Raw genomic sequence first — 25,719 nt, 5'->3', positions numbered from 1 at the left:
GTCCTGGAGTATATATAGTAGGATATTTATTTTCTAAAAAGAGATATTTAATTAGAATAAAATTAATTGATACTAAAAAATAAAAAATATAACTTTCTAAAAGAAATAAATAATTACCTACTCTAATAATGAATGATTAATATTCCATTAGAAGAATAAATGTGAGAAATCCAAGCCTATTAACAAATTATATCAAGAGATTGTTATTCTTTGTTAACATCATATTTAGAGTGATAATCAAATGTGATTATATAGTAAAGAGGAATGGTTATACATGTGGTCTACCTTCCTTTTTGCCTTCTCAGATTATCCAATAAAGATAAATTTAAATCAATTATAAACATGTTTTTTTTTTTAGAAAAAATATTAACATTTTACTTAAAAAATTAATAAATAAATCTTGATATAAAAAAAATATTAAAAATAAAAAATATATATATAACCATAATGAGTATCAATCATATTAACGGATTCAATTTTAAAAATTTATGAATGGATTTGGACGGGCCGAATGGATACCTAAGCTAATCAGGTCTAATAGTGAGCTAAATAATAAAATTTTTATAATGCGTAAGAAAAGAATAAATAAGAGAAAAAAAAAAGTTGGTTAAAATTTTTCTCTAACTATATACATGTTGATATTTCATTTGTTTATTACTATAATTACTTTTTGTATTATTATTATTATTATTATTATACTGAGACTTTTTACTCTTTTCCATGAAAGTTTTACACAACCTTAAATGCATTTATATTCTTTTTTTTTTTGGAAAGAAATCAGATATTAAATTTGGTGGCCAATTAAAATATCAATATTCTCATGATACAAAAGATTTAAAACTCAAAATTTTTATTTAATAGACAAAAACAAATCAATATATCTTTATATTATGATTAATTTTTCAAAAGTTTCAATTTTTTATTTTAATGATAATTTTTTTGAAAAAAGATCTATTGATTATCTTTTAGAATTTAAGATTTGATGAATTTAGCAAACTTTGGATGGATTTGAGAAAAAGTTTAGAGATTCTTGGTTCATAGAATCTGTAGAATAAAAAGAAGAAGAGATGTCCGAGTGGATGCCAGATTCTAGAGGTCCAACTCTTTTAGATCATAACAAGAAATTTGTATGTTTTCTATTAAAGTTAGTGAATAATGAAAAAATTATGTCCGTTAAATATTAGGATTTAATATTTTTTTTATAAAATTATTATATTGTCATTTTTAGTAGAGGTTTTATTCTTGATCGGGAGACCTTCTTATATAAGTGTTATCCTTTATTGAAATAAGTCTTTCGAGATAAAAGTCCGACCTTTTAAACTAGCCGGAGTCTGATTCTTTGGACCACATGAGATTCGAGCTTTAGACTAAACGATTATTATTTATATTTTTCTAGAATTAAATAAATTTAAAATTATTATTTTTTTAATTGATAGAAATAATAAAATTTATTTAAATTAATATTTAATATCAATCCAACGGCAAGGAAGATCAAACCTCGAGGGTAAAAGTCATTAGCTAAGGAGAAAAAGAAAACAAAAAAAAAAAAAAGACAAAACCTGAAACTAATAAGAAACCGTTATTGCAACAAACAATTGTATACATGGAGATAGTAAATTAGGATTTGCCACACTGCGGCTTTCTCTCTCTCAAAGATAAAAGACACACAAAAGTTCGCTCATTAATCTAATAGACACCGCGATTTTCCATTGCAATGGAACTGCAAGATTTCATCCTACTAACAGTGAGTGGCATAGGTTTCATTTCTCTCATCAAACAAACTTTCACTTTCTTGAATTGGGTGTGGGCCATGTTCTTGAGACCAGCAAAGAATCTGAAGCAACAATACGGTTCCTGGGCGGTAATCACTGGCTCCACTGATGGAATCGGCAAGGCTCTTGCATTTGAGCTAGCATCAAAGGGGCTTAACTTGGTTTTAGTGGGTAGGAGCCCTTCAAAACTTGAAGATACATCAAAAGAAATTCAAGAAAGAAATGGCAAGAAATCACAAGTTCTGATTAAAACTATTGTTCTGGATCTTGCAAGGACAAGTGGAGAAGAGATATCAAGGAAGATAGAGGATTGTATAGAAGGGTTAGATGTTGGAGTTTTAATTAATAATGCAGGGTTGGCTTACCCTTATGCGAGATTCTTTCATGAGGTAGATTTGGAGTTGACAGAGAGTCTTATAAAGGTTAATACAGAGGGTGCTACTTGGGTTACTAAAGCTGTGATTCCTTTTATGTTAAAGAAGAAGAAAGGTGCAATTCTTAATATTGGGTCTGGTTCATCTTTTATTATTCCTTCATACCCATTAAATGCCATCTATGCCTCTACCAAAGCGTATGTTCCTCTTCCTTTTCTTTCTCTTAATTGTTGATGTTTTATGTTAGAACAGATTGAACCTTATATGTTTAAGGAAATTAGGCTAATTTAACATACTAATTGGTAAAATTTTCAGAATTATGATTCTATTATAAGGCCAGGAGGTCTAATTTTTAGGATAGGATGAATTTGGAATTGGGATATTTAATATATTGCCAAAAAGGTAAAAGCTCCAGCTAATTGTAAAATTGTAACTTCTTTTTATATAGGTACCTAGCAATGTTCTCAAGCTGCATCAGCTTAGAATACAAGGATCAAGGAATTGACATTCAGTGCCAGGTAAAAACTCTACTTATATGTATATGCATGTTAGTATCTTAAACATAAGCTAATCTACAAACAGCAGAAGCGCTATTGCCTCTCACAGCACCTAGCTTGTGATATACAGAAGATTCTCACTTAACTTCATATTGTTAGGTGTTAAAGATTTTCTTGAAGTGTGAATGCTTTGCTGCTACAAAATTTTTCTTTTCTTTTTCTTAGATTCCGCTATTTGTGGCAACAAAAATGACAAGGATCAAGAAATCTAATCTCATCATCGCATCACCAAAGATGTATGCAAAAGCAAGCATAAGGTGGATTGGTTATGAGAAACTATGCACACCCTTTTGGTCACATTCTGTGCAATGGTTGATATTAAAAGCATTGCCAGAGGAACTTTTAGATCGGTCTCTTTTTCGCCACTATATCGGTTTGCGCAAGAAAGGAATGGAGAAGGAACTTCTTAAGAAGAGCCAACTGCAAGCTAGCCAAGGTTGAGTAAGAGAAATGTAGACATAGAGGCAAGTTGTATCAGCAGTAATTTAGAGCTTGCACTTTGCAGATTATGTAATGGGATAGTAGATTGTGATATTGCAACTTTCTGTTTAATGATTGCAATATAACGGGCTGGTTATCAACCAAAGCTATCCCATTTTAACATGTGCAGTTCACTGATTCTTTTTCTTATTGAATGAATTAACAGGTATTATTATTCTAATTATCTGCCTGCATTTGAACTATTCAACCACCCAATCTTATGTTCAACTTATGTCACTTGTATATCATGTCTTAATGAAATCACGTGTTTACTTGTATGGTTCATATGGAGATTGGAAATGCTCACTGACAAATGAATAATATCTGTTTCTTTAAACAGGTAGTTAGTATGTTAGATTTGCAGGAAGGAAGATTTTAACTATAACCAGCATTACTGGAGGAAGAACTTGAACCTGCCACCCTAAACATGACTCCGGGATCGTTGCCTGAGTGGTAGAGTAATACTTAAATCTGCCAGAGTACTTGATAGTGAAAGTATTCAACATCATGAGGATGAACTCTTGGAAAGAAAGCTACTAGCACCCATTTATCCATGTCATAAATGCCATATTCATTCCATGCCTAGCCATATTCACACAGCCCAATGGAGCCCGTACCTTTCTCATTCCTGCTGTAGAAAATGAAGTCCCATTCGTTATTTAAGATCAAGATGAGGAAAAGGCAATTACAAAACTGCCCTTGTCTAGGCTAATATAGAGACTGCCAATCTTTTTGAAAGTGGCCTAATTCCAAGCGAAAACAAACAAATATAACTCACTTCACAAGAAGTTATTCCATCTTAGTATTTTTCCTCTGAAGCAACCCTGTAGTGGACTAATGGAGATCTCCACAAAAGGGTTGTTAACCTAGATAATTTTGGTTGTTCAACTAGCTCATTTCCAGCAGAATATCACCTCTTCAAACATGATCATTACCTTCTTTTTTGAACAATCATGGAATGTTGTGTTTGAAATATTTCTGAATTATGAATTTGAATTTATACTAATGATGGTATAAGACAAATTTATATTGAATGCATGAATGATATATGTTATAATCAATGGTACTAAATCATTGACAATAGTTCCAGCTATTTTGGCTTTCAATTACAAAGAAAATCAAATGAAAGAAAGAAAGAAAAAAAAAAAAAGATCCTAGTCAAAACAGGATACCAAAGCTGGTCTTAATAATAAAAAAAGAAAATAAAACTTAGTAAATATTAATAGTAGTAATAATAGAAAGAAGCAGAGGTGCCCTCTCGTTCTGTTATCAATGGCTCTAACCATGAGTAGTTAAATGCGGTGGTTTTCAGCTCATCTACTTCTCCACCTTTTTTTGGCCCTTCTCTATCTTCATTCATATCTTTAATAAATCCAATCTCTCTTGCTCTTAACAATCTGTGCTAACCCCTACTATTGAAAATCTCCTTTCTTTTCTTTTCTTTTTTCTTTTCTTTTCCTCTCGATAGCTCCGCCTTGCCTGTTCTTAGTCAAATCTCACCCATTTCCACCAAATTCATAACTCTTTTCACTGTCTCTGTGTTGGGTTCTTGTATTTAATCCTCTTGGCTAAAACCCACTTTTCAAAGTCCTCCCGTTCTCTTTCAGATCCACGAGGACGTATCACATTAAAAAATGGAGCTCTGTTTTGTCGATAAGCTAAAGTCTCAGCCTTTATGGTTTCTTGTGCTGTTTTCTTTAGGTTCTTTATCACTTTTGAGATGTTTCTTCACTATTCTCAATTGGGTTTATGTTAATTTCCTTAGGCCTGCTAAGAATCTGAAGAAATATGGATCTTGGGCTCTTGTAACGGGACCTACTGATGGTATTGGTAAAGGTTTTGCTTTTCAATTGGCTAGAAAAGGTTTGAATTTGGTGTTAGTCGCTAGAAATCCTGATAAGCTTAAAGATGTTTCTGATTCTATTCTGTCTAAATATGGGAAAGTGCAAATCAAGACTGTTGTTGTAGATTTTAGTGGTGATATTGACGAGGGTGTTAAGAGAATTAAGGATACTGTTGAAGGATTAGATGTTGGTGTTTTGATTAATAATGTTGGGGTTTCATATCCTTATGCAAGGTTTTTCCATGAAGTTGATGAGGAACTGTTAAAGAATTTGATTAAAGTCAATGTAGAAGGTACTACAAAAGTTACGCATGCTGTTTTGCCTGGGATGTTGAAGAGGAAAAAAGGTGCTATTATTAATATTGGTTCTGGTGCTGCAATTGTTATTCCTTCTGATCCTCTTTATGCAGTTTATGCCGCCACTAAAGCGTAAGCTTTTCTTTTGATTTATTTCACAGTAATTTATAGCAATTTAAGTCATTTCTAGAGATTTGAATTGGATAATCTTGAGTTTGTTTTGATGGTTTAAGGTGTTTCATGTTTTTGCTTGTTATCAGGTATATAGATCAGTTCTCCAGATGCCTTTATGTTGAATACAAGAAAAGTGGGATCGATGTGCAGTGTCAGGTACTATTTCTTTCAGTCTTTCACTAATGGTTATGTGGTTGGTTGTTTTTATATGAAATCTGTATAAAAGTGTGCGCTTATATCTAAATAAGAACTGAGAATTCGCATTTGTTATTTTACATGGAAAATTTGGTAGAGGTCACATCTTTTAATAGAAATAGACAGACGAAAATAATAATTGCATTCTTTCATATAAAATAACTATGTAATTTAAAATATCAGTTGGTTCCATCTTTATGATTAGCCACTTGAACGTGGGTTGATAGAAATGGTGCAGTTGTGCATCCAATGCAAGAAGCTACTTGCCCTGGTTGGGGAATACTTGACCTTTGCTCTGCTTAAACCCAACATGTAGTTCTTTAGTAACAAAGGGAAGCTGGTTTCATCAGAACCAGATTTGCCTATCAAAATTTTAGATAGAGTTTATTTTGCTAGTATATCCAAGGCAATAATTTCTTGTGTCAATGATAATTCTGATGACTGGATTTGCTAATTATAGTGGTTAGGTTGGTAAAGTCTTATCTTTTATTCTTTTTCAGTAATCAAAATATAGTATATCCATACTTTATACGTTTTGCTTATAGAGACAACTAAAAGAATGCCTTCTTACACGCATCCCTTACTTGTGACTCAGTAGTCTTTTGAGTGTTAGTTTGAAAGAATTGCTGGTCCTATAGATGTCTTCTGGTTGTTAACTAGTTTTTTAATTCTAATTATTGACTGCATATAATAAGCTATGCAGTTTCCACAAGGCAATCCCTTAAAGTCTGAAAATCATTGATATCACATGAGATCCAAACCAAAACAAATTGCTGCATGTAATTGGAGTCCTATTTTATTCATGAACTGGACTTCGTCTGCCTTATTTTCCTGTTCTTTTGGATCTCTCTCTTGTCCTTTAGATTTCATTCTTGGTTCTTTCCTTTATAAGAACTGCCTAGCACAACTGTAGATGACTTGCAATTGTGAGGTGAGAGGGCCAATGGAGGTGAAGTTACATTGTCTCTAGTTGTAGTATACTGGCGTGTGTAAACATTTAAATTAATAATCACTTCTGATTGACATTAAAATCATGGTGGATGAGAAGCACTGCAATATTAGTGCGCCTATTATCAAAAGTTGGGTTGAGCACCAGAACTTTGCTACTATCATGGACTATATCAGTTTGCTTTGTGTATGTTTTACTGAACCCAAGAACTTCTTAATCCAGGTCCCGCTCTATGTGGCAACGAAGATGGCATCAATAAGGAGATCATCCTTCTTTGTTCCATCTACAGATGATTATGCCCGGGCAGGGCTGCGTTGGGTAGGTTACGAACCTCGCTGCACACCTTACTGGCCGCATTCCCTTATTTGGGGTTTGATATCTATAGTGCCAGAATTTGCTGTGGATGCTTGGCGGTACAAGTTTAACCTTGGAATCCGAAAGAGAGGACAACAAAAAGATGCTAGGAAAAAGGAGTAAACTGTACTCTGTTGTATGAACTGAGTTATTGGTGTTTGATCGCAGTAGGCTAAATCTTTTGGTGGATTGAACTCTTAGGTTGCCAATGCCTGGTACTAGTACTTAAATTTAATAACTTCAATCACCTTTGTTGGGAGATCATTAGCATTTTTAGTCGTATGAACTACGTTTTTCAGCTATTTGCTTTGCATGCAAGAAAGAACTTGCAGAACACGTAAAATTGATGATACATTATTTAAAGAACCCCTTTAATGCTGAAAATTTGAGTTCATGCATGGTGGTACTGTGTTTTTTCTTTCCTTTTCTTTTTGTTTTTTTGGAATGTTTCTGTCCCTTTGACAAAATTCTGTTGGAACAACCTCAAATTCATGCATTTTGTACTGTCCCCAAACTCCAGTCGTCCAGATGACATTCACTCTTCATTGGCCAGAAACACGATCTTTATGAAGAGCTACTATGATTATTATTATCATTATTATTATTAAAAGGCTTTACTGTTACAATTATTATTGAAGCCCTTGTATTACTGTATTGGAGCCAACATTCTTTTCATTTTTTTAAGGGCTTTCAAGCATTCTTTATGTGATTAGAATGGAAAACTTGTTTCTTCAATCTATCCTCCTTTATGATGGAGTGGTGGAAGAAGCCTTCTCAGCGGGAAATTCAATCTTATGTTTAGACTGAAGCTTCATGTGTTGCCTAAGTTTAAATACTCTTTACTTTTCAGAATTCGAATTGTGTGTTTTCCTTCTGAGAAGACGAGCTTGAACATTTGTTACTGTTCATATAACTCTTCATTGACCTCATGTGTGTTTCATTGCTTAAATAAATAGTTGCTTTAGTTTTGACTTATACTAATCAATCTGCATAATTAAATCCATTAGCAAAACGAAAATATATCATAACTATATTAATTTTTAAATATTATGTTAATTAATTATTTAGTTTTCTTACTATATAATGATTTTTAATCCTAATAGTTATAATAATTAGATTTGTAGTACTGGTTGTACATGTAACTAAAATATTAATTAATAAGTAATTTTTAAAATAACTTTTATATTATTATTATTAATATCATCTTAAAATATTAAAAATGTTTTTAAAAAAACACTTAAAAAAATATTTCAAGTTATTATTATATTCTAAACCATGATAAGTAATTATAACTCATCATAGTTTAGAATAATAATAATATTAAATCTTTTGAAAAACTAAAAAATTTTAACCATATAGTTGAAAATAAAAATAATAATTTTCTCTCTTTTTAAAATTTCAACACCTTAACCGGTGCCGTTTTATACTCTTTTTTTTCTTTTTAATTTTATTTTTTCTTCTCCGTTGCTGATATGCCGCCATGGGAATACAAAAGAAAGAAAAACGCACTTCGCCACTACATAAAACCTCAACACCTCGACGATCCTAAACCCTAAAAGCATTGTCTCCTATGCTACACGCAACCGATTAAGTGTGGTCTCATATCGAAAATGGCGAAGCCAGGGCGTGATGCCACTCCGTACAATGCCGTGTTTATAGACACCAGCCTCAACACTCACTTCGCTACCATCGTCTCCTTCTCCGACACAGTCTCCGATCTTAAGCGTATTCTTTTTAAAGCTTTCTCTCTATTTACAAAAGTTATTGCAATTTGATATAATAAACCCTAATTAAGTTGTTTATGGTGCTAATTATATTTGTTTATGCTATTAATTTGCAGAGAAAATAATTCATGAGCATTCATTATGTTTTCCTCAAATTGGCGAAATAAACATCCATGCTCTAAAGGTAAAGTAAAGTACTTGATATAAAAAATCCATGCTTTTTTAATTTTTTGTTAATATCTTATATCATGTCTCATTCTGACAAGGTTTTATAAAGTTCAGGTAAAGAGAAAAGGGTGCTTATATCATTTATCAGATTCAATGTTTGTGAGAAGTGTTTTTCATGGTGTTAATAAAAGTTGGTTTGTAAAGGTTGATGCTTCTTCTGTTAGTGTAGAGGAGAACAAAGATTGCATTGGTATGATTACCAATGATTGTGCCAATGGGGTTAATCTTTTAAGTGATGCTCTTCCAAATAAGCTATTGTCTGATGTTGTTGATAACCGGCATTTGAAACGGAAGACACCTGTTGCTGATGACCAGTTGAGTTGGGATGTTGTTGATGTAGAATGTACTGGCGGTAATAGCAAAATTAAGTCTTTGGATGGTGATGTTAATCATTGTGAGAAAGAAAATGAAATTGAGAGAACACCTATTGGAGGTAGGGAAAGCAATTCCAGGAATGAGATTTGTGATGTGCAGGGTATTATACAGCCAGAAACAGTTCTGGAAACTGAATCTTATACAAAGAAAAAGCATAAGAGTAAAAGAAAAAGTAAATATGGTCTCCATGAGCTTGCTTTAAAAGAGGATGCTTCAGTACCCAAAGCTGGTAAAAATGAATTACAGCAAGAGACTGTGGTGTCAGTAGTTTCCCAGGGTGGTGAGATGGAAAATGGAAATATTATTGGTGGGACAAGCACCCAAGTGCAAGTGACTGCTGTTCTGTGTGCTGAAGGGACTGGAATGCTAGGTAACCATGTTGAACTCAAAAGAAATAAAGTGAGGAGAGGTAGTGTTGATGTGCAATGTGATAAATCAGTGGAAGATACTTTGCAGTTAGAGCGCCCAGCAAAGAAGAAGCGTAAAATTGAAAAGGAAAAACATGGTGATGAGGATGTACTGAAAAAAGATGGAACTTTGATTATTGATTCTAATAAGGAGATGATTGAGCCTTTATCACTTTCTCAACATTCTCTAGTTGACAAATCAAATACTAAAAATCCCACTTCAGGCAGTTCATTGACTGAAACTCTGGAGGATGTCAAATTGCAGCCAGCAAGTCCAAGCACTGGAAAGAGGAAAAGGAAAAGGAAATTAAAAGATGCCCTTAATCAAGAAATTGCTGCAGTTCCTTCTTATAGTTCAGATGTTAGGGGTGAGAGCTCTGGGCTGGGAATTAACCCTAAGGATTTGGGTGAAGAACCTGATGCAGATCTTGTCCCTGGACAACAAGGGATAGGTTCTGAGAGTGGAGTAGTCTCTCTGATAGAAAAGAATGGGGACCCTTTCCTTGAACTAACTAAAAGGCCTTCCCAAGGTGAGTTATGTGGATTATATTGGCATACAAATTTAATAGGCACTTGTGCATTTCTCCTATTAGTGTTTTGTTCCTTTCTGTCCTCTATCACCACTATCCTCTTATTTGAGAAAAAAATAAAAAAAATAAAAAAAAAAAAACAAAAAGAGGACATGGCGACAACATGCTGATATCTATGTGATCATTTGTAGAGATTGATATGAGCAACTCAGATGCTGGCAGCATAGAAGGCAGACATGACACCTATAGATCAGCAACTGCATCAAATACCAGAAGTGTGAAAGTTTCAGAAAATCGCTCTGCCATCGATGTGGAAGGCAATCCATATCTTGGGGTTCTAGAATCTGAAAATGCAGAGAAAGGGATTGAAGTTTCTGGGCATGAGAATATGATCCTTGGAGATCATCAAAATCATGTTGTTTATCAGAGCAATGGAGTGGAAGAACAACAAAATTTGGCACTGAACTTATCTTCTAAAACTGTGCCATCAGAAAAATACAAACCATCTGCTCTGGATGAACTAACCTCAAAAACCAAAGAAGTAGCTGCTACCTCTATATTGGTTAGCGAAACTGTCAATCCGTCAAAATTATCAAAGAAAAAAAAGAAATCCAGAAAAGCAAAGGAGTTAGAAAGTGGAACACTGTCCACATCTGTTATAGAACATGTTGAAGGTTTTGTTAGTGGCACATCTCCTACCAAGCCTCATAAAGCTACCAATGGAGATCACTCTGGTGACAATGTTAATAAAGAGGAAAGCAATGTGCCTCCAAAGGAGGGGAAAGAAGTATCAGAAATGGAAACAAGTGCATCTCTTTTGGCTACTGAAAAGGAAATTGATGATGTGATACGGAATGCAATGGAATCTGTACAACAGATTGGACAAGTTGAAGTTAGTGCTGAAAACATGGATGGGAAATCAAGAAAAAAAACTAAGAAGAAGCGAACTTCAGATGTAAAGGATCTCCCAGAATTGAAAAATGAAAATGAGAAACTTTCTGCACCAGCTGGTAATAAGATAAGGGAGGCAGAGTATTCATCTAATGGTCCTCTCAAAAGTCAATCTTCGCAAGGTCAACCACATAAAACAAAAAGCAACCGGGAGGGGAGGTGCCTTGAAGCTGCTGTCAATGGAAATCCCTCTAAAAGTGGCCATGCAATTGAAGGTACTTGTAATTTGGATGTTTCCTGTGAAAGCAGTGGGATCAACTTCAAGAATTATTTTGTGCCAAGGCAACAGAGCAATAAAATTGTTGGTTCTGATGAGGCGCTTGTTGACAAAGCAACTAAAACAATGGAAGCATATGGTGAGATGAAAGGTAACGAAAACAAAAAGAAGCTTGGTGCACATTCTCATGGTCCTTCACCTGACTTGCAAAACTCATATAGTTTAACTGAGGACCATGGTGTTGGAGCAAAGCCTTTGAAGGTTTCTGATAGCGAAGTAAAAGCTCCACTGCCTAGTAAGTCTGATAAGCTTGATTCTGCTTCTGAAAACACTAGATCTAATGCTCTAAAGCCCTCTGCTACCAGTACTCATGCAAAGAATAAAAAGGCTGGATCAGTTTCTAGCTTGGAAAGTTCTAAAGACACGAATTTCCTGAATAGAAGAGTTAATGGACCTCAATTACATGAGGATGATAATCGTATGAATAGCAGAAGAACTTCTACAATTAATAGTAGGGAAGTTGTGAATGGGTCACAACATAAAAGGAGCTTAATAGGGGTATCAGATTCAATATTCAAGGATGTCACTGATGAGGCTTCTTCAACTGAAGATGATAATTCAGATGCCAGCACCAGAACTCCATCAGATAAATCACTGTCTTCTGACTACTCAGATGGAGAAAGCAATGCAGATTTTAACTCACCCCTAAATGGTAAATCTAAAATATGTTTCTGGACTTATGATTGCCTAAGTTGTAAATGAATTGTTAGTTTTGGCTGATACCCTTTAGAATATATGAAAGAGCCAAGTTATGGGTGCTTGTTTTCCCATTTTCCCATTTATTCCTGATGCTGAGTTTGACATATCAGTAAGTGGATGTTTGGCTTTCTCTAAGCAAGACATTGGCGTATTAACAGCATTGAAATGATAGTATATGCCGCACTAGTATTGATAATCTCATATTAGCTGTCTACATCTTGTTTGCAATGACAATATGCTGAGCCTTTCAATTGAAATTTGCCACAGGATCTAACAGCTGCAAAAGAAAGGATGGAGGTCAAAAAACCATCAGAAAACCACTGTAAGTGGGGAACAGGCAACATATTACCTCTCTTATTGTTACTAGCAATAAATTCTACTTTCTAGGTCTTTGATCATGTTATGGTGCTGCATTTGCCTACTATTCAGCTTCTAAATATTGAAAAAGAGAAACAGAGACTTGCTTTAGAAAGAAATTCAATTTATATAGTGTTTTCATGATGTAACATTCTCTAAAAACCTGCATATTTTTCATCTTATTGAAACAGCTCTTCTGGTTTGACCTTGGATGCAATTCTTAGAAGTTCAAGCAGATACAAGAAGGCTAAGCTAACAGCTGCTCAATTACAACTCGAGGACACCGAGAGCCAACCAGTTGAATTCGTCCCTGATAGTCAAGCGAAGCCATAAATCACCTTGTAATTTTGTCATCTTTTTTTTAGAAAAGCAAAATATTTCTCCAGGAGTTTTGTTTTCTCAGTGATGGCCGCTACAGAGGCTAACACCCTTTTCCTGGATCTTTTTCGGCTTGCCAAGATAGTCACGATTAATGTTGTGAAATTTTTGTTTTTCCCCTTGTTAACGATATGGGAAGCATTCAACTACAATGAAAGAAATTTAGATTTTAGATTCTTATTTCTTCGAAACTGAATCTTTAGGAAGAATGTACCTAGTCTTGCACCAGTCTCTATAAGACTGCAAATTACAAATTCATGGCCACCGTGGTCGAACAAAACAACCTTCGTAGATGTATTTGGTTCAAACATCTTTTCTTGTTTTTGATTTTTAGTTTATATGGAGTCCTTGGCATTAATTTATATTTTTAGAGTGGAAGTATGATGGGAATTTCCTTTTGTCTGCTAAAGACAAAACCAATTCATTTTACTTGCAAGCTTAGTTATCCTTTTTATTCTATTAGCTTTACGTTAATTTCACTTAACCTTCAATTTCTTACAGATCATATAATTAGAATGCTTTGGGACCCCATTACAAGTGCAAAACAGCCTGTTATTATTTCCTTTTCTATGGCAAATCTCAATTTTTCTTTTGCATCCTGTAATATTCATACTCACATTTCTTGCAGAACCCAATGATGGGATGTTGCATCAGCTCGAACATCATATTCCTCTTCTTACTGTAGCCTTTTTCAACTTCTGCAATTTATCTTGCATATTTGAGCACTTCAACAAATGGAGTTACTATTTTGTTATTTTTTTCCCATTCCAATGAGTTTTTAAGGCTAAGTTTCTCTAATAATATCTTTTATTATTCTCGTTCAACAATTAAGTGATCTGCATATCCATAATCTAATCGAAAACAAACCATTTACGCAATGCAGAAAAAGAAATGCAAGAATTGTTACAGCTATTCATTTACACCATTCAAACTAATCTACAGAGCACAATTTTTATTCTTTTTCAGTATTTTGAAAAAGATCCATAGCTTCTTACTGCAACTACACTGCATTTACATGAAAAAGAAATGCTTTGACATTTTTTCTTTCTGAACATTTCATTACATTGTACTTATACAAACAAATAAGACAATACCGAACATTTAAAATATTGAAAAAGAAACTACTATAGATGTAAAAGAAGATTACAAATAAAAGAATTAAAAAATAACAAAAACCAAACAAACTGAAAAAAGAAGAATTATGCCTTCTTCTTTTTGAAAACCACCTCAGTATCCAATCCGAACCCATCAACTTTCCGGACATGAACCAACTCCGAGTTCTTAAACAACTGAATCAACGGTTGAACACTAAACAAATCGTTAGCAGAATACTTATCGGACCGTCTATTAACCGCCACGTGCAAAACACAAACCCCACCAGGCTTCAACGTCCGTTCAATCTCAGAAACAAATTTCTCAGGAAACAAAGCATGATCAAACACGTTCGAGAATTCGAAATCAAAAGTCTCATCATCAAACGGTTGATGATGAAAGTCACCTTTTATAACAGACGGCGGATAGGGCACGAGATCAATACCCACAGAGTCAGTGACGCCAATACGTTTAAAAGCTTCAACTTCTTGGCCAACACGAGCTCCAATGCTTAAAGCCTTAGAATTGTTAAAAACAAGGTTTTCTTGTTTCAAATCTTGAAAAAAATGTGCAAAGACTCTAACTTTACGATCCCAATCACGTGTTAACCATGTTTTTCTTAGCTTAGGATTGAGGGTTTTGTTTAGTTGACGTTGTATGTATGAATCGTAGGTTTTGTACCCTGGTCGGATTTTCAAACCGGTGATTGTGGCGGTGGAAGAACGGTCGTTTGCCGGTGGTGGGTTGGTGGTGGTTTTGAGAGAGAAGAAGAAGAAGAAGAAGAAGAGAAGGAGAGGAAGAGAAAGGAAAAGGGAAACAAGAAAGTATTTCAGTACAGGTGGTTTTGTTGGTTTCATGTTTTTCTTTTTTTTGCTGCATGTAATAAGGTTTCTCTCTCTCTCTCTCTCTCTCTAAAACTGACTCTTTGGACAGAATTCTGTCTGTTTTAGTAATGTTCTTGCATGAGAGTATAATAGGAAAAACAAAAGGTAAGGATTCAAGCTCCAAAGAGAAGGAGCCAATGATGAAGAAACATGTGGTGGGTATTACGGAACGAAACTGTTTGTTTTTTGTTTGTATGATTATGGTATTGGAGCATTTTCATGAAAATGATGATACTTGCAATGTGGTGTGAATGTATGATTTATTTATTAATATTTTTGGACGGCTACTAAGTAATCAGTTTATTATTATTATTATTATAGAACGGATTAAATGTTTTCATTTCGATCTTTTTAAGATGTGGGATACTTACAATTCTAACAGTATAATTTACAAGACTTTTATTAAATATATTTAAAATCTATAAATTATGAATACTTTTTGATTGCATATGAGTTATTTGTATATTTCTTTTTTATATATATATGGTGCTAGAAATGTCTAAATTAATTGTAAGTCCATTAAGAATGTTGCATCTTATAGTAACACATTAAGTGTACCACCAATAATTAGTTGCGTGCCTAGTGCAATGTGAAAGTCTAGTTTAATTAGAGAATAATAATAAATTAACAAGTAATTAAGCCCTCCACTCAACTTCAAAAGAACAATGAGCATTTCCAAAAAAATCAGAAAGAACAGAACCAATCACAGTGCCGCATTTGGTAAAGATTAGCTTCACTGATGTCTACTCTTCATATTCCCATTCTCATTCTCCTTTAGGGACTAATGGAGCATGAATGGGATTTGGATAAAACCAAAAAATGTGAGCTATATTCCTTCTTTTCTGAAACATTTTTTTCTCAATTTTCAATCAAATCGAATTCAACTATTTTTGTTTAATTTATAGAAAATTAATGAACTATAGATTATACAATATGGGTAGCCATCTTTTATTACTATTAATGAATGATGAATTAGCTGACTGGAATTAGAAATCTCTTGGATTGTTAGGGATAAAAGTACCCATGAAGTTGATGGGTGTTTAAGACAGCTCCTTGCTTTCAGGCTCAAGCTTCCGCTTCACTCATAGAACCTCATTCCAGGAACCTCCTATTTATTTTATGCCATGCGATTTATAAAATCTACGAACCTCTTAGAGCCCTACCTCCTGTCAAGTTTCCTACAAGGATCCTGTTCGTCTAGCTCTATGGCCAGCCAACGCTTCACTTGGTCATCAAAAACGCCTCCCTTTCTCCCCAGTCAGAGTTGTCATTTCATTATTGTGTCTGGAGACTTTCAGTTACTTCGTGCATGGCTTCCAAGTAGCATCCTGAAGAGGAAGAACCTTCCCTATGTGAGAATGACCTAACCCTCATGAACCAACTCTCACAACCTATAACTTTCATGGTCCGATCTCTCTGAAACTCTTTTACACATTCCACACTATCAGTCTTCATGTTCTTTACCCAGAAGAACATTTCTCTAGTTATTAATAGCTCTCTTATATATATAATTGACTTCAGTGTTGGACTGTCTTCTTTTTGTTTTGCAGGTCCTCTCTGCCTCTCTTTGTCTTGCCCTTTTACCCATCATACTCCCGAAGCTATTCAGAAACTTCAAGGCTAGCTACCGACCTGGGAAAATGAGATCCTGATTCTTGAGATACCATCACAGGTCATTTTCTGACTGGCAAATTCAACCATTAAATTAGGAGAATGAACACTTAACTCTATTGCTTCTCCATTGAGTTTCTGAAATAATAAATAAACAAATAGTAATGATGCCAAATAAGCCAAGACAATTTCCACTCTCTCAGTTGAGCTTAGGCTTTTTAGTACTGGAATCTTTTAGATGCTCAAATGCTAGCTTCTTCTCTAGATTGGGGAAGGTTTCAATGAATTTCTTGGTAATCTTAACCCAAGTGGAATTATTCCCTTGGAGTTAATCTAATTCCATAACTAAGAGAAAAAGTACATATAAGAAAGAATTACAAGTCTATACACTTATGGATTTGCAATCAACTTAATTGGGCTATATATGCACATATATATTACATAATTATACATGCATGTAACTAATTAAACAAGTAACACTTACAATAGAAAGTAAAAACCAAAAGAGAAGAGAGAGTTCTGCATTAAGATAAGGTGCAATTACAAGTAAAATTCTACCAATATTACACCCATCTCAAACAAAAACCCCAGATTACACAATCCTTAATTATTTCATAATCATTCAGACCTCATCCTGTTGATTTGGTTCAAAGCCGGTTGTAGAATATTGTAAAGTACCCAAAGAATAGCAGGAGCTACAACAAATAACAAAAGCTGACCCCTATTGTCACTCGCTGCATCAGCAATCATAGCAATGTTCTCACTTGCTGATGCTTCAGGTGCTGCTGCCATGAACCCTGTTGCAGCCAGACCACCTAATCCAAGCCCAATAATCACACCCTTTGTTTCTCTCATTCTGTTGATTTGGTTAAGTGCTGGTCGAAGAATGTTGAATAGCACCCAACCTAGTGCTGGTATTATTGGAAGAAGAAGTGCTAAGCCACGGTTGTCACCTTCTGCTATTTCTGCTATTTGTTGAGCAGCAAAAGCTGGATCGCATGAACTTAAAGTAGAAAAGATTGCTCCTGCTATGGCTGTTCCTGCAAGAAGTTTGTTTTCATTTGTTGGTTTTGAGATGGTTAAACCTTTTGGTAGTTCTTGCATGGAAAGGAGGGAGATAGGTTTTGTTGTTGTTGGCTTGTTGATGTTTTTGCCTGAGTTGATGTTGCTCAAGCACTTGGTATTCAGTATTGCCATTGTTGCCATTGTTGCTGCCATCTGGATTGATCTTCTCTGCTTCTTGCTAGCAACTCTTTTACTTTCTTTTTCTTTTCTTGAAATGAGGTAGTAGATAGATGTGTGTGAGATTGAGAAATTGCTAACACAAAAGGATTGTAAAAGCCAAGTCAGTGAATTGAGGTCCAATGGAATTATGTTTTCTAGATTTTTCTCTTATCCAAAAGATTGGAAATGGTGAGATATGGACCTCATATTCCATACCCCACTCCATTTTCTTATCACTTCCTTTCAACTCAAGTGTATTGTTAGCTAACACCACATGTTTTTTTGGAAATTGGGTATTTAACCCTTTGCTTAAACTTAAATAATATTGGATTAAGATTCTTAATCAATAGAATCACTAATGTTAATAAGGTGTAAACTCTCATTTCTGCAGCCTAATGGGGGCCTAAAAAGGTCAGTATATAAATGGGTAGTAATTGGGTGATCACTTGTTGAATTGTATTGAATTATCTTTAGCCATTTTGCTGGTGCCTCTTCACATAATAAACCAGATATTTGGGCTGTCTTGCTCAAGCCCAACTGAGAACAAAATTCTGGAACATTATAGGACCCGTTTGCCTTTGTGTTTCTACTTTTAACCCATATTTGACCCCAGTTTTTAATCAGTTCATCTTCATATTTGAACCTAGAGGCCCAACAAACCCATTTTGCTTTTCCAAGGTTTGTATTTGGACTCTATTCACTTAACCCAACTAAACTAATAAAGATCAACTACTCAGAGATAAATCTATAAGCAATCAAGATCAACTACTCAAGAGATAAATCTATGACCTGGAAGAACATTTGGAAACTGGAGCTTCCCCCAACAAGCTCAAATTCGTTATATGGAAATTCCCGTTTGACTGCCTTCCCACAGGTGACATTCTATTAGCTAGATTCAACAAAGACCTCTATTCCGTACTTCTTGTGGTGCCCTCCAAACAATCAGACAGCTTTTCTTCAACTGTCACCTTACCAAGATGGTCTTCCAGTCTTTGTCTGCCTTCGAACGGATTGAATTCAATGCTGCTGCGCCTGAGAAAATATAAGATCTTCTTAAAAACCAGGATAAATGGCTTAAAAAGCTATCAGATCCGCAATCTATATTCTCTGGCAGCTTTGGAAGGCCAGATACCCTCTGATTTATGATCATAACATCAAGTCCTCCTCTGACATCCTCAAGTCAGCTTAGACAGAATTCCAGCATTGATTCTGAGTCTCATAACCAGAACTGAACTCTATCTGGGAAAGCTTCTCCAAATAGTTGGCTCAAAAAATAATGTTGATGCTAGTTTAAACAAGTCCCTTAATCTTGGAGAGTTTGGTTTGGCTGATAAAGATCCCTCTAGAGAATTAGTTGATGTCAAAGCCAATAGGATTTCCTTTTATCACTGATCCTTATATCTTGGAATGCCTTTCTATGAAAGAAGCAATAAATATTTGAGATGTTCATCAGAAGATTTTGAGTTTGAATTTCTTCTGATCAAGAAAGAGAAAATTATAACAAAGCCATGATAAATGTTCAAAGTAATTCTTGCATCCTTCTATCTAAAAAAAGTTTTGGATTGGATTCAAAGTTGCACATAAGCATCTAAACCAGCATAATTTCAATTAAGAAAAGAAATACATTTATATACCAGTATACTAGTAATAATAATCACTGTCTTAATAAAAAAATTACAATTAAATGGTGAGCAATACTTATTTGAAACTTTATCTAATCAAGAAATTTAAACTGTTAAGCGAAAGTATTTAAATCATATATAAATCTATCTAATCCTATATATAATATTAACACGATATGTTAATATATATTAAATTCAAAATTGAATAAATGTATTGAATTAATAAGAATAAAAATCTACTTAAGTAATTGTAATTATATAATATAGAGCATTATATTGGTTGTTATTCTGATATTATAAAAGAAAATTAATATCTGTACCTGATTAAAGAATTTAAACTGTCATGTATAATAACATTAGGGATATTCTTTGACAAATATAACAAAACAAACGAACAAAATGATACTGATTGTCTAAAATTTGCAGGCATCAACCACACGATGAATCTTAATATTTTTCTGAGAATTTTAAGTTGATAATAATCCTAAATTATTAATAAATGACATAAAAAGATTGGATATGAGATGCTCAAATGGCCACGTGAGAACTATTTTTTTTAAGAAAAACTAGATATTTGAAGTATATCTGCAGCTCCCAAACTATCTAAAAAGTGGGAAAAAGAAGAAAGAACCCACCTTTTCCTTTCCTTTTTTCGCTAACAATTTAGAACCAACACTATAAAAACCAGACATATAGATAGATACTGATGAACAGTGAAACAACCCTCTTTAACTCATAACATAATTAACCTTAAAATCTAGGGTTTTTCTTTTTTCCGAACTAAGAAAAATCAAATGGTGGTTGTTTCTTTGTCTTCTTCATTACCAAACCTCGTGCTCTCCCCTTTCCATAACCAAATTAAAACCACCGCTTTCAACCCACTCCTCAGACCTCAATTTGGTTCCTTTTCAACTACCCACAAACCATTTCTTCGTGGGTCGGTTTTCGTTGCTCGTTATGGGTTCAAACCCGGTTTGTTTCCTGACCCAGATGAAGGGTTAATCAAAGATTTGTTTACTAAAGCTGAGAGTCTTCTTTACACGATTGCTGATGCTGCTGTTTCTAGTTCTGATACTGTTAACACTACAACCAAACAAACCAACAATAATGATTGGCTCTCTGGTATTACCTCTTATATGGAGACCGTTTTAAAGGTATCATCTATTTTTGTTCTTTTTAACTTAATTTGTATACTCTTTGTTGCTTAATGATTATTTAGTTAATAGGGTTTGTATTATTTTAATTCCATTTCAGGTTTTGCAAAATGGGTTGTCTGGTTTGCACGTTCCTTATGCTTATGGGTTTGCTATTATATTGTTAACTGTTCTTGTTAAAGCTGCCACTTTTCCTTTGACTAAGAAGCAGGTTCGTGTTCTGCTAATATTCAAGTTCTTTTTTTTTTTTCAATAAATAAAAAAGATTGGTATATGTCTTTTTGTAATTTTTGTTTTTGAACAGGTAGAATCTGCTATGGCAATGCGATCGCTGCAGCCTCAGATAAAGGCCATTCAACAACAATATGCTGGAAATCAGGTGTATGTTTGTTTCTTTTTTGTTTAATTTTGAATAAGTTTAGATTAATACTATTGTTTGGAAAATGTAAGTCACAATTGTGTTAGGTAGTGCCGATACAAAATCAATAGCAGTTCTAGCTTTTGAGTTTGTTCCATTTCACTGACCAAGTTCAATACTTTGATTTACTGACAGGAGAAAATTCAACTGGAGACAGCCCGGTTATATAAATTAGCTGGCATAAATCCATTTGCAGGTACTTCTATGGTATACTTATTCTTACATTTGATATAAACTCTGGATAATTGTGAATTCCGGAGACTTCTCTTATGCTTTTGCTGAGGAGAATCGAGTTTCTTCGTCAATGAACATTGATGTGATTAAAGATAACGGTTTCTTGCTAAACACATTTAGCATTCATAAACCAATGATATTGGTATCTGTTTTGACCCTCTTCTTTGTAAAGTTGGGTAACTTTCCGTGTAAAAGTATCTGCTTTAAAAATTGTTCAAGTTGTTGATGATTGAGACTTTGCTATGTCTAAAGGATTAATCTTAGGCATTATGTAAAATGTTTTATTGGCATTTACAGGAGACCATCATGAGTCTTAAGGGAAAGGGTTAATTCTTTTATCCATTCATTGAACAACATTTTTCTTTTACTGTGAAGAGAAGTTCTCTTTACCTCTTCACGTGATCCTTTACTATTCTAAATCGCGAGTCTTAAGGGAAAGGGTTAATGCTTTTATCTATTCATTGACGACACTTTTTTCTGTAACTGTCTAGTTACTGAATGGTTTGTGAAGAGGAATTTTCTTTATCTCTTCATGTGATCCTTTACTATTGCCAATCTCTTTCATATTTTTTACTGTTGTCAATAGGGTGCCTGCCCACTCTTGCTACAATACCTGTATGGATTGGATTATATAGAGCCCTTTCCAATGTAGCAGATGAGGTAGCATTCTCTTTTTGCATTTCTTTATCTTTATTTCTTTTAGCTTTATGAATTTTTACTTATTTATTTCTTCTAAATGAGTCTTTATTTCTGATACAAGGGGCTTCTCACTGAAGGCTTCTTTTGGATACCCTCCCTTGCTGGTCCAACTACAGTTGCTGCCCGTCAAAATGGCAGTGGCATCTCGTGGCTTTTCCCATTTGTTGTAAGTTACTTGTTTAAAATTTTGAACATTGTTTACGGGAGATATCTAAATCTCTCAAGAATATGTGGTCATCATACTCTATGCAAGCATTGTTTTGCGCTACGTTTATTAGGAAGAAGCTGAACCGGTGTTTATGTGAGTCTCTTAACTAAGAATGTATATCTTAATTTAGTAAAACAGTCGGCGTGTATTTTTTTGTTCCTATTTGCTGTTCTTTTACCTTAGATATCTCTAGTTGTGTTTCTCTCTCTTAAAATTTTTGTTTAATGATGTTCTTTTCCTGGAGATATAGAACTGATTCTTGATTGTTCTTATCAGGATGGACATCCACCACTTGGATGGTATGATACCTTCGCATACCTTGTCTTGCCTGTGCTGCTGGTTGTCTCACAGTATATTTCTGTCCAAATTATGCAATCATCACAGGTCAGTAACTTCCAACTCGTTTGATTCTAGATTTATGGCTATGCATCTTGTCTTACTAAGACTATGAATTCTCACCTTCTTAGCAATTTAGAACTTCCTTGCATGTCAAGTTCATAGACAACAATTATATTGCAGTGGTTAATGACATGACAAATACTTCAATTATCAACTTTCTCTTCTGTGACTCTGAATTGATGTTATTATATTGGGCTCTGCAATCTATTAACAGTAGCACTATAATAGAAAGAGAAAAATCCCTATGAGATAAGAGCATATGACGAGTTATTTGTTTGTCATTTTCTTTCTTTCTCCTTCTCAATATTAAATCCAAGATAGTGGTGTCAACATAGACATGGAAAATGAACATTGTAAATATCAAGGCATTGGGTGTTGATTGCTTTATTTCCTTTGCATGTACTGAGAAACTTGGGAAATATACTAAAGCCTTAGGAGGCCCGTGACATGTCTTATGTCTAATTCTGACATCTTTTTTTTTTTTCTTGTTTTCCTCAACTATATTGGATGGTAGTGTAATAGTTAGCTTTTATGATGTGCTAGAATCCATTACTTGTTCATCTTTAAACACATTTCTTCACTTGCAGAATAATGACCCAAACATGAAGAGTTCTCAAGCTATAACACAGCTCCTTCCATTAATGATTGGTTATTTTGCTCTTTCAGTTCCCTCTGGTCTAAGTCTTTATTGGTAAGCAGATAAGAGGCTTGCTATTCTAAGAGCATTGCAGCATATTCTTTGAGACATACAAGAGAAACTGTTTCCTACATTATTTCTTCCAGTGTTTTTCTGGAACTTCTATAACATCTTGCAGGTTAACAAATAACATATTGAGTACAGCACAACAAGTATGGCTTCAGAAGTTAGGGGGTGCAAAAAATCCTGTTAGCCAAGAAGATCATCTCCGGGTTCAGAAGTCTGTAGACCAACTTCAGGTTCAGAAGTCTGTCTCTGAATTAGATTCAACAAAAGCTAAGGCTATACAAGTTGAGAAACTGACTCCAGAAGGATTACGTCCTGGGGAAAGGTTCTTCACTTCCTCACCAATTTGCTATATTGTTCGCCGATTATGGTTTTTTATGGTCTAAATCTGTCCATTCATTCAGATTTAAACAGCTAAAGGAGCAAGAGGCCAAAAGAAAACAACAAAGAGAAGAAGAGAAGAGGAAAGCTGAAGAGGCGGCTGCAATAAGTAGTCAAACAGCAAATGGTAGTCTACATGCATCTGAGAGGGAGAATGGGGTTAGCATGTCTGGTGCTGATGTGGTTGATGACAAGTTTGCACACGATTCCTCTGCTGCTGGAGTTATTATAAATGGTGAAATTTCCAATTCCGAGTCCTCTGGGAGGGTTGAACAACAGTCCGATGAAAATAAACAGAAGGTACAAATATAGCTCTAGAATAGGCATATCCTTCATTATTTGACGAGCCTTTTCATCATAAATGCTTTATTACTCCACTGTGCATTCCGGACCTTAGCTTTCACTCTTGGTTTATGTATATCTAATGGCCAATATTCTTTGTTGATTGACTCGGCAGAAAGTGAACTAGCTGGAAATTTCTTCTCGAATATCCATGGGGTGTTTCTATGAGAAATTGCACATATAACAAAGACTGACAGGAATGATTGTTACCTGTTATGTTGAACGCGGAGAGCCAGCTCTGGTATTGTTCTATCCCGAAAGGTGAACAAGAGCAAAGAACCTTCACTTACATGCCTGGTGCGGGATATTCGATGCTTCACAATGGCCAGTATGGTGGTGGAATCTTTAGATCAATGAGAAGTTTTGAGGGTGGGGGTCCTCAGTGGTATGTGCTAAGAGCTGTTATATATTCTTTTAGGTTCACTGTAGAATCATAAAATAGAAGTCTCCATTTCCTTCAAAGCAAAAAGCGAAGAATTATTAAATTATGAGCGAGGAAATGTCTAAAATATTACTCCTTGCATTTCTATTTTGTAGTACAGAAACTCAATAATTATAATATACAGTTGACGAGTGAACTCGTAATCCAGCTGTAGTTGTCCAAATATTATTGTAAGCTTTTCCAAGTGTATCTCTCTTCTCTGTGAATGATAGAAATAAGAGAGGCTCTCAGATGAACATGCTTGGAATGTCTTGCCGTACACGTTGTAACTCATCTTACGCATATTTTAAAACAGCATGCTGAATTAATTAATAGAATGTGGGCAGACTCGGTAAAATAATTTTCTACCTATGATATTTCTCTGGCCAAGAAAATGATTATAATATATATATATGTATATATGCTTAGATGACAAATGATCATCTAAGCCAAAAATGGAACCATTATTATTTATTAGTGCTCATCTTTGAGCAGGTTGACCCAAATTGTAGCACGTCCCATTTGATCACTGCCTGCATTCTTGACCATGCACCTACATGATTGCTTGCTTCTTTGCTTTTTCTTGCATTTCTCAATCCACCAAATGACTTCGCTTCTTCAGTCCTATATGCTTGCCTTTCTTCCTTTCCTTTATTTCTTTTTTGAATAAAACAAATAATATTACGCCATATTTCTGCACTTTTGTTGGCCAATCAAATGGTGGTCTAATTGATAGTTCTATTTGTGAAAATTGAGAAATTTTCAGGTCTGAGTCTTCTTTTCATCATCCATCTGAGAATTAGGAAAGTCTCGAGTTTGAATTTCTAACAAATTAAAAAAGAAAATTTAATTGAATTAAACAAATATTATGCATGAAAATTTACTTGTAATATCAGTTAACCTCTAATAAATTATAAAATAATCAACTTGTGCTTCTTCTTCTTTTCTTTTAACAAATTGGTGACAGCAAGGTGCCTTGTCCCCAATAATGGGACAGAGGCAGACACCAAATTTACAAAAGATTGTGAATTAAGATTTGAAGTGTCCTTTTGATCTCCAATTGCTGGAACACATGAATGCTTGATTAAGTATTATTGTGCAAGCCTTCTACTTGGTTAATTTGCTATCAAATCATTTTATGAAAAATCATTATGGTGGTCTGCCTTTGGAAGTGTAATCCATGAAAACAACTCCTGTATCTACTAACTTTCTCACATGTAAAAAGAGTTCAATAGAATGTAAACACAAGTTATAGTAACTAAAGAATTATAAATGCATTGACAGGAGTAAGCATATTGGGAGAAAGTCAAAGTTTTTCTTTTCTTGGTTAAAAAAAAAAAAATGGCATAATGATAAGGCAGCACTTGAAAATTGACAAATTGATCATGGCCTTATCTGAGCTATGG

The 25,719-nt window shown here is 34.4% G+C and overlaps 6 protein-coding genes across 6 annotated transcripts; 4 read left to right on the top strand and 2 right to left on the bottom strand.

The window, feature by feature from the left end:
- Nucleotides 1–1,486: 1,486 nt before the first annotated feature.
- On the top strand, nt 1,487–3,364 carry LOC8285444 (very-long-chain 3-oxoacyl-CoA reductase 1). Its single transcript, XM_002514984.4, has 3 exons — nt 1,487–2,343; nt 2,595–2,664; nt 2,869–3,364. The coding sequence occupies exons 1-3, from the start codon at nt 1,715–1,717 to the stop codon at nt 3,142–3,144; spliced, it is 975 nt and encodes a 324-aa protein (XP_002515030.1). The 5' UTR covers nt 1,487–1,714; the 3' UTR covers nt 3,145–3,364.
- A 966-nt stretch (nt 3,365–4,330) lies between these two features.
- LOC8285445 (very-long-chain 3-oxoacyl-CoA reductase 1) lies at nt 4,331–7,393 on the top strand. Its single transcript, XM_002514985.4, has 3 exons — nt 4,331–5,455; nt 5,584–5,653; nt 6,864–7,393. Exons 1-3 carry the CDS (start codon nt 4,818–4,820, stop codon nt 7,116–7,118), a joined length of 963 nt encoding a protein of 320 aa, XP_002515031.1. The 5' UTR covers nt 4,331–4,817; the 3' UTR covers nt 7,119–7,393.
- Nucleotides 7,394–8,269: 876 nt separating this feature from the next.
- On the top strand, nt 8,270–13,101 carry LOC8285446. The gene is made up of 6 exons (XM_015716734.3): nt 8,270–8,720; nt 8,836–8,903; nt 9,002–10,259; nt 10,451–12,139; nt 12,454–12,508; nt 12,735–13,101. The coding sequence occupies exons 1-6, from the start codon at nt 8,606–8,608 to the stop codon at nt 12,874–12,876; spliced, it is 3,327 nt and encodes a 1,108-aa protein (XP_015572220.2). The 5' UTR covers nt 8,270–8,605; the 3' UTR covers nt 12,877–13,101.
- Nucleotides 13,102–13,836: 735 nt separating this feature from the next.
- On the bottom strand, nt 13,837–15,123 carry LOC8285447. The gene has a single exon (XM_002514987.4). It carries the CDS (start codon nt 14,868–14,870, stop codon nt 14,121–14,123), a length of 750 nt encoding a protein of 249 aa, XP_002515033.1. The 5' UTR covers nt 14,871–15,123; the 3' UTR covers nt 13,837–14,120.
- A 1,878-nt stretch (nt 15,124–17,001) lies between these two features.
- Nucleotides 17,002–17,863, bottom strand: LOC8285448 (photosystem II core complex proteins psbY, chloroplastic). The gene has a single exon (XM_002514988.4). The coding sequence runs from the start codon at nt 17,724–17,726 to the stop codon at nt 17,127–17,129; it is 600 nt and encodes a 199-aa protein (XP_002515034.2). The 5' UTR covers nt 17,727–17,863; the 3' UTR covers nt 17,002–17,126.
- Nucleotides 17,864–19,951: 2,088 nt separating this feature from the next.
- On the top strand, nt 19,952–24,497 carry LOC8285449 (ALBINO3-like protein 1, chloroplastic). The gene is made up of 11 exons (XM_002514989.4): nt 19,952–20,508; nt 20,609–20,719; nt 20,813–20,887; nt 21,062–21,122; nt 21,747–21,820; nt 21,921–22,025; nt 22,344–22,451; nt 23,054–23,157; nt 23,282–23,494; nt 23,574–23,850; nt 24,008–24,497. The coding sequence occupies exons 1-11, from the start codon at nt 20,149–20,151 to the stop codon at nt 24,017–24,019; spliced, it is 1,500 nt and encodes a 499-aa protein (XP_002515035.3). The 5' UTR covers nt 19,952–20,148; the 3' UTR covers nt 24,020–24,497.
- The last annotated feature ends 1,222 nt before the right edge of the window (nt 24,498–25,719 follow it).

Source organism: Ricinus communis, chromosome 7 (genome assembly GCF_019578655.1).
Source record: "Ricinus communis isolate WT05 ecotype wild-type chromosome 7, ASM1957865v1, whole genome shotgun sequence".
NCBI classification, from domain to species: domain Eukaryota; kingdom Viridiplantae; phylum Streptophyta; class Magnoliopsida; order Malpighiales; family Euphorbiaceae; genus Ricinus; species Ricinus communis.
Note: the sequence above shows the minus strand (reverse complement) of the source record. Positions and strands in the feature narration are given on the sequence as shown.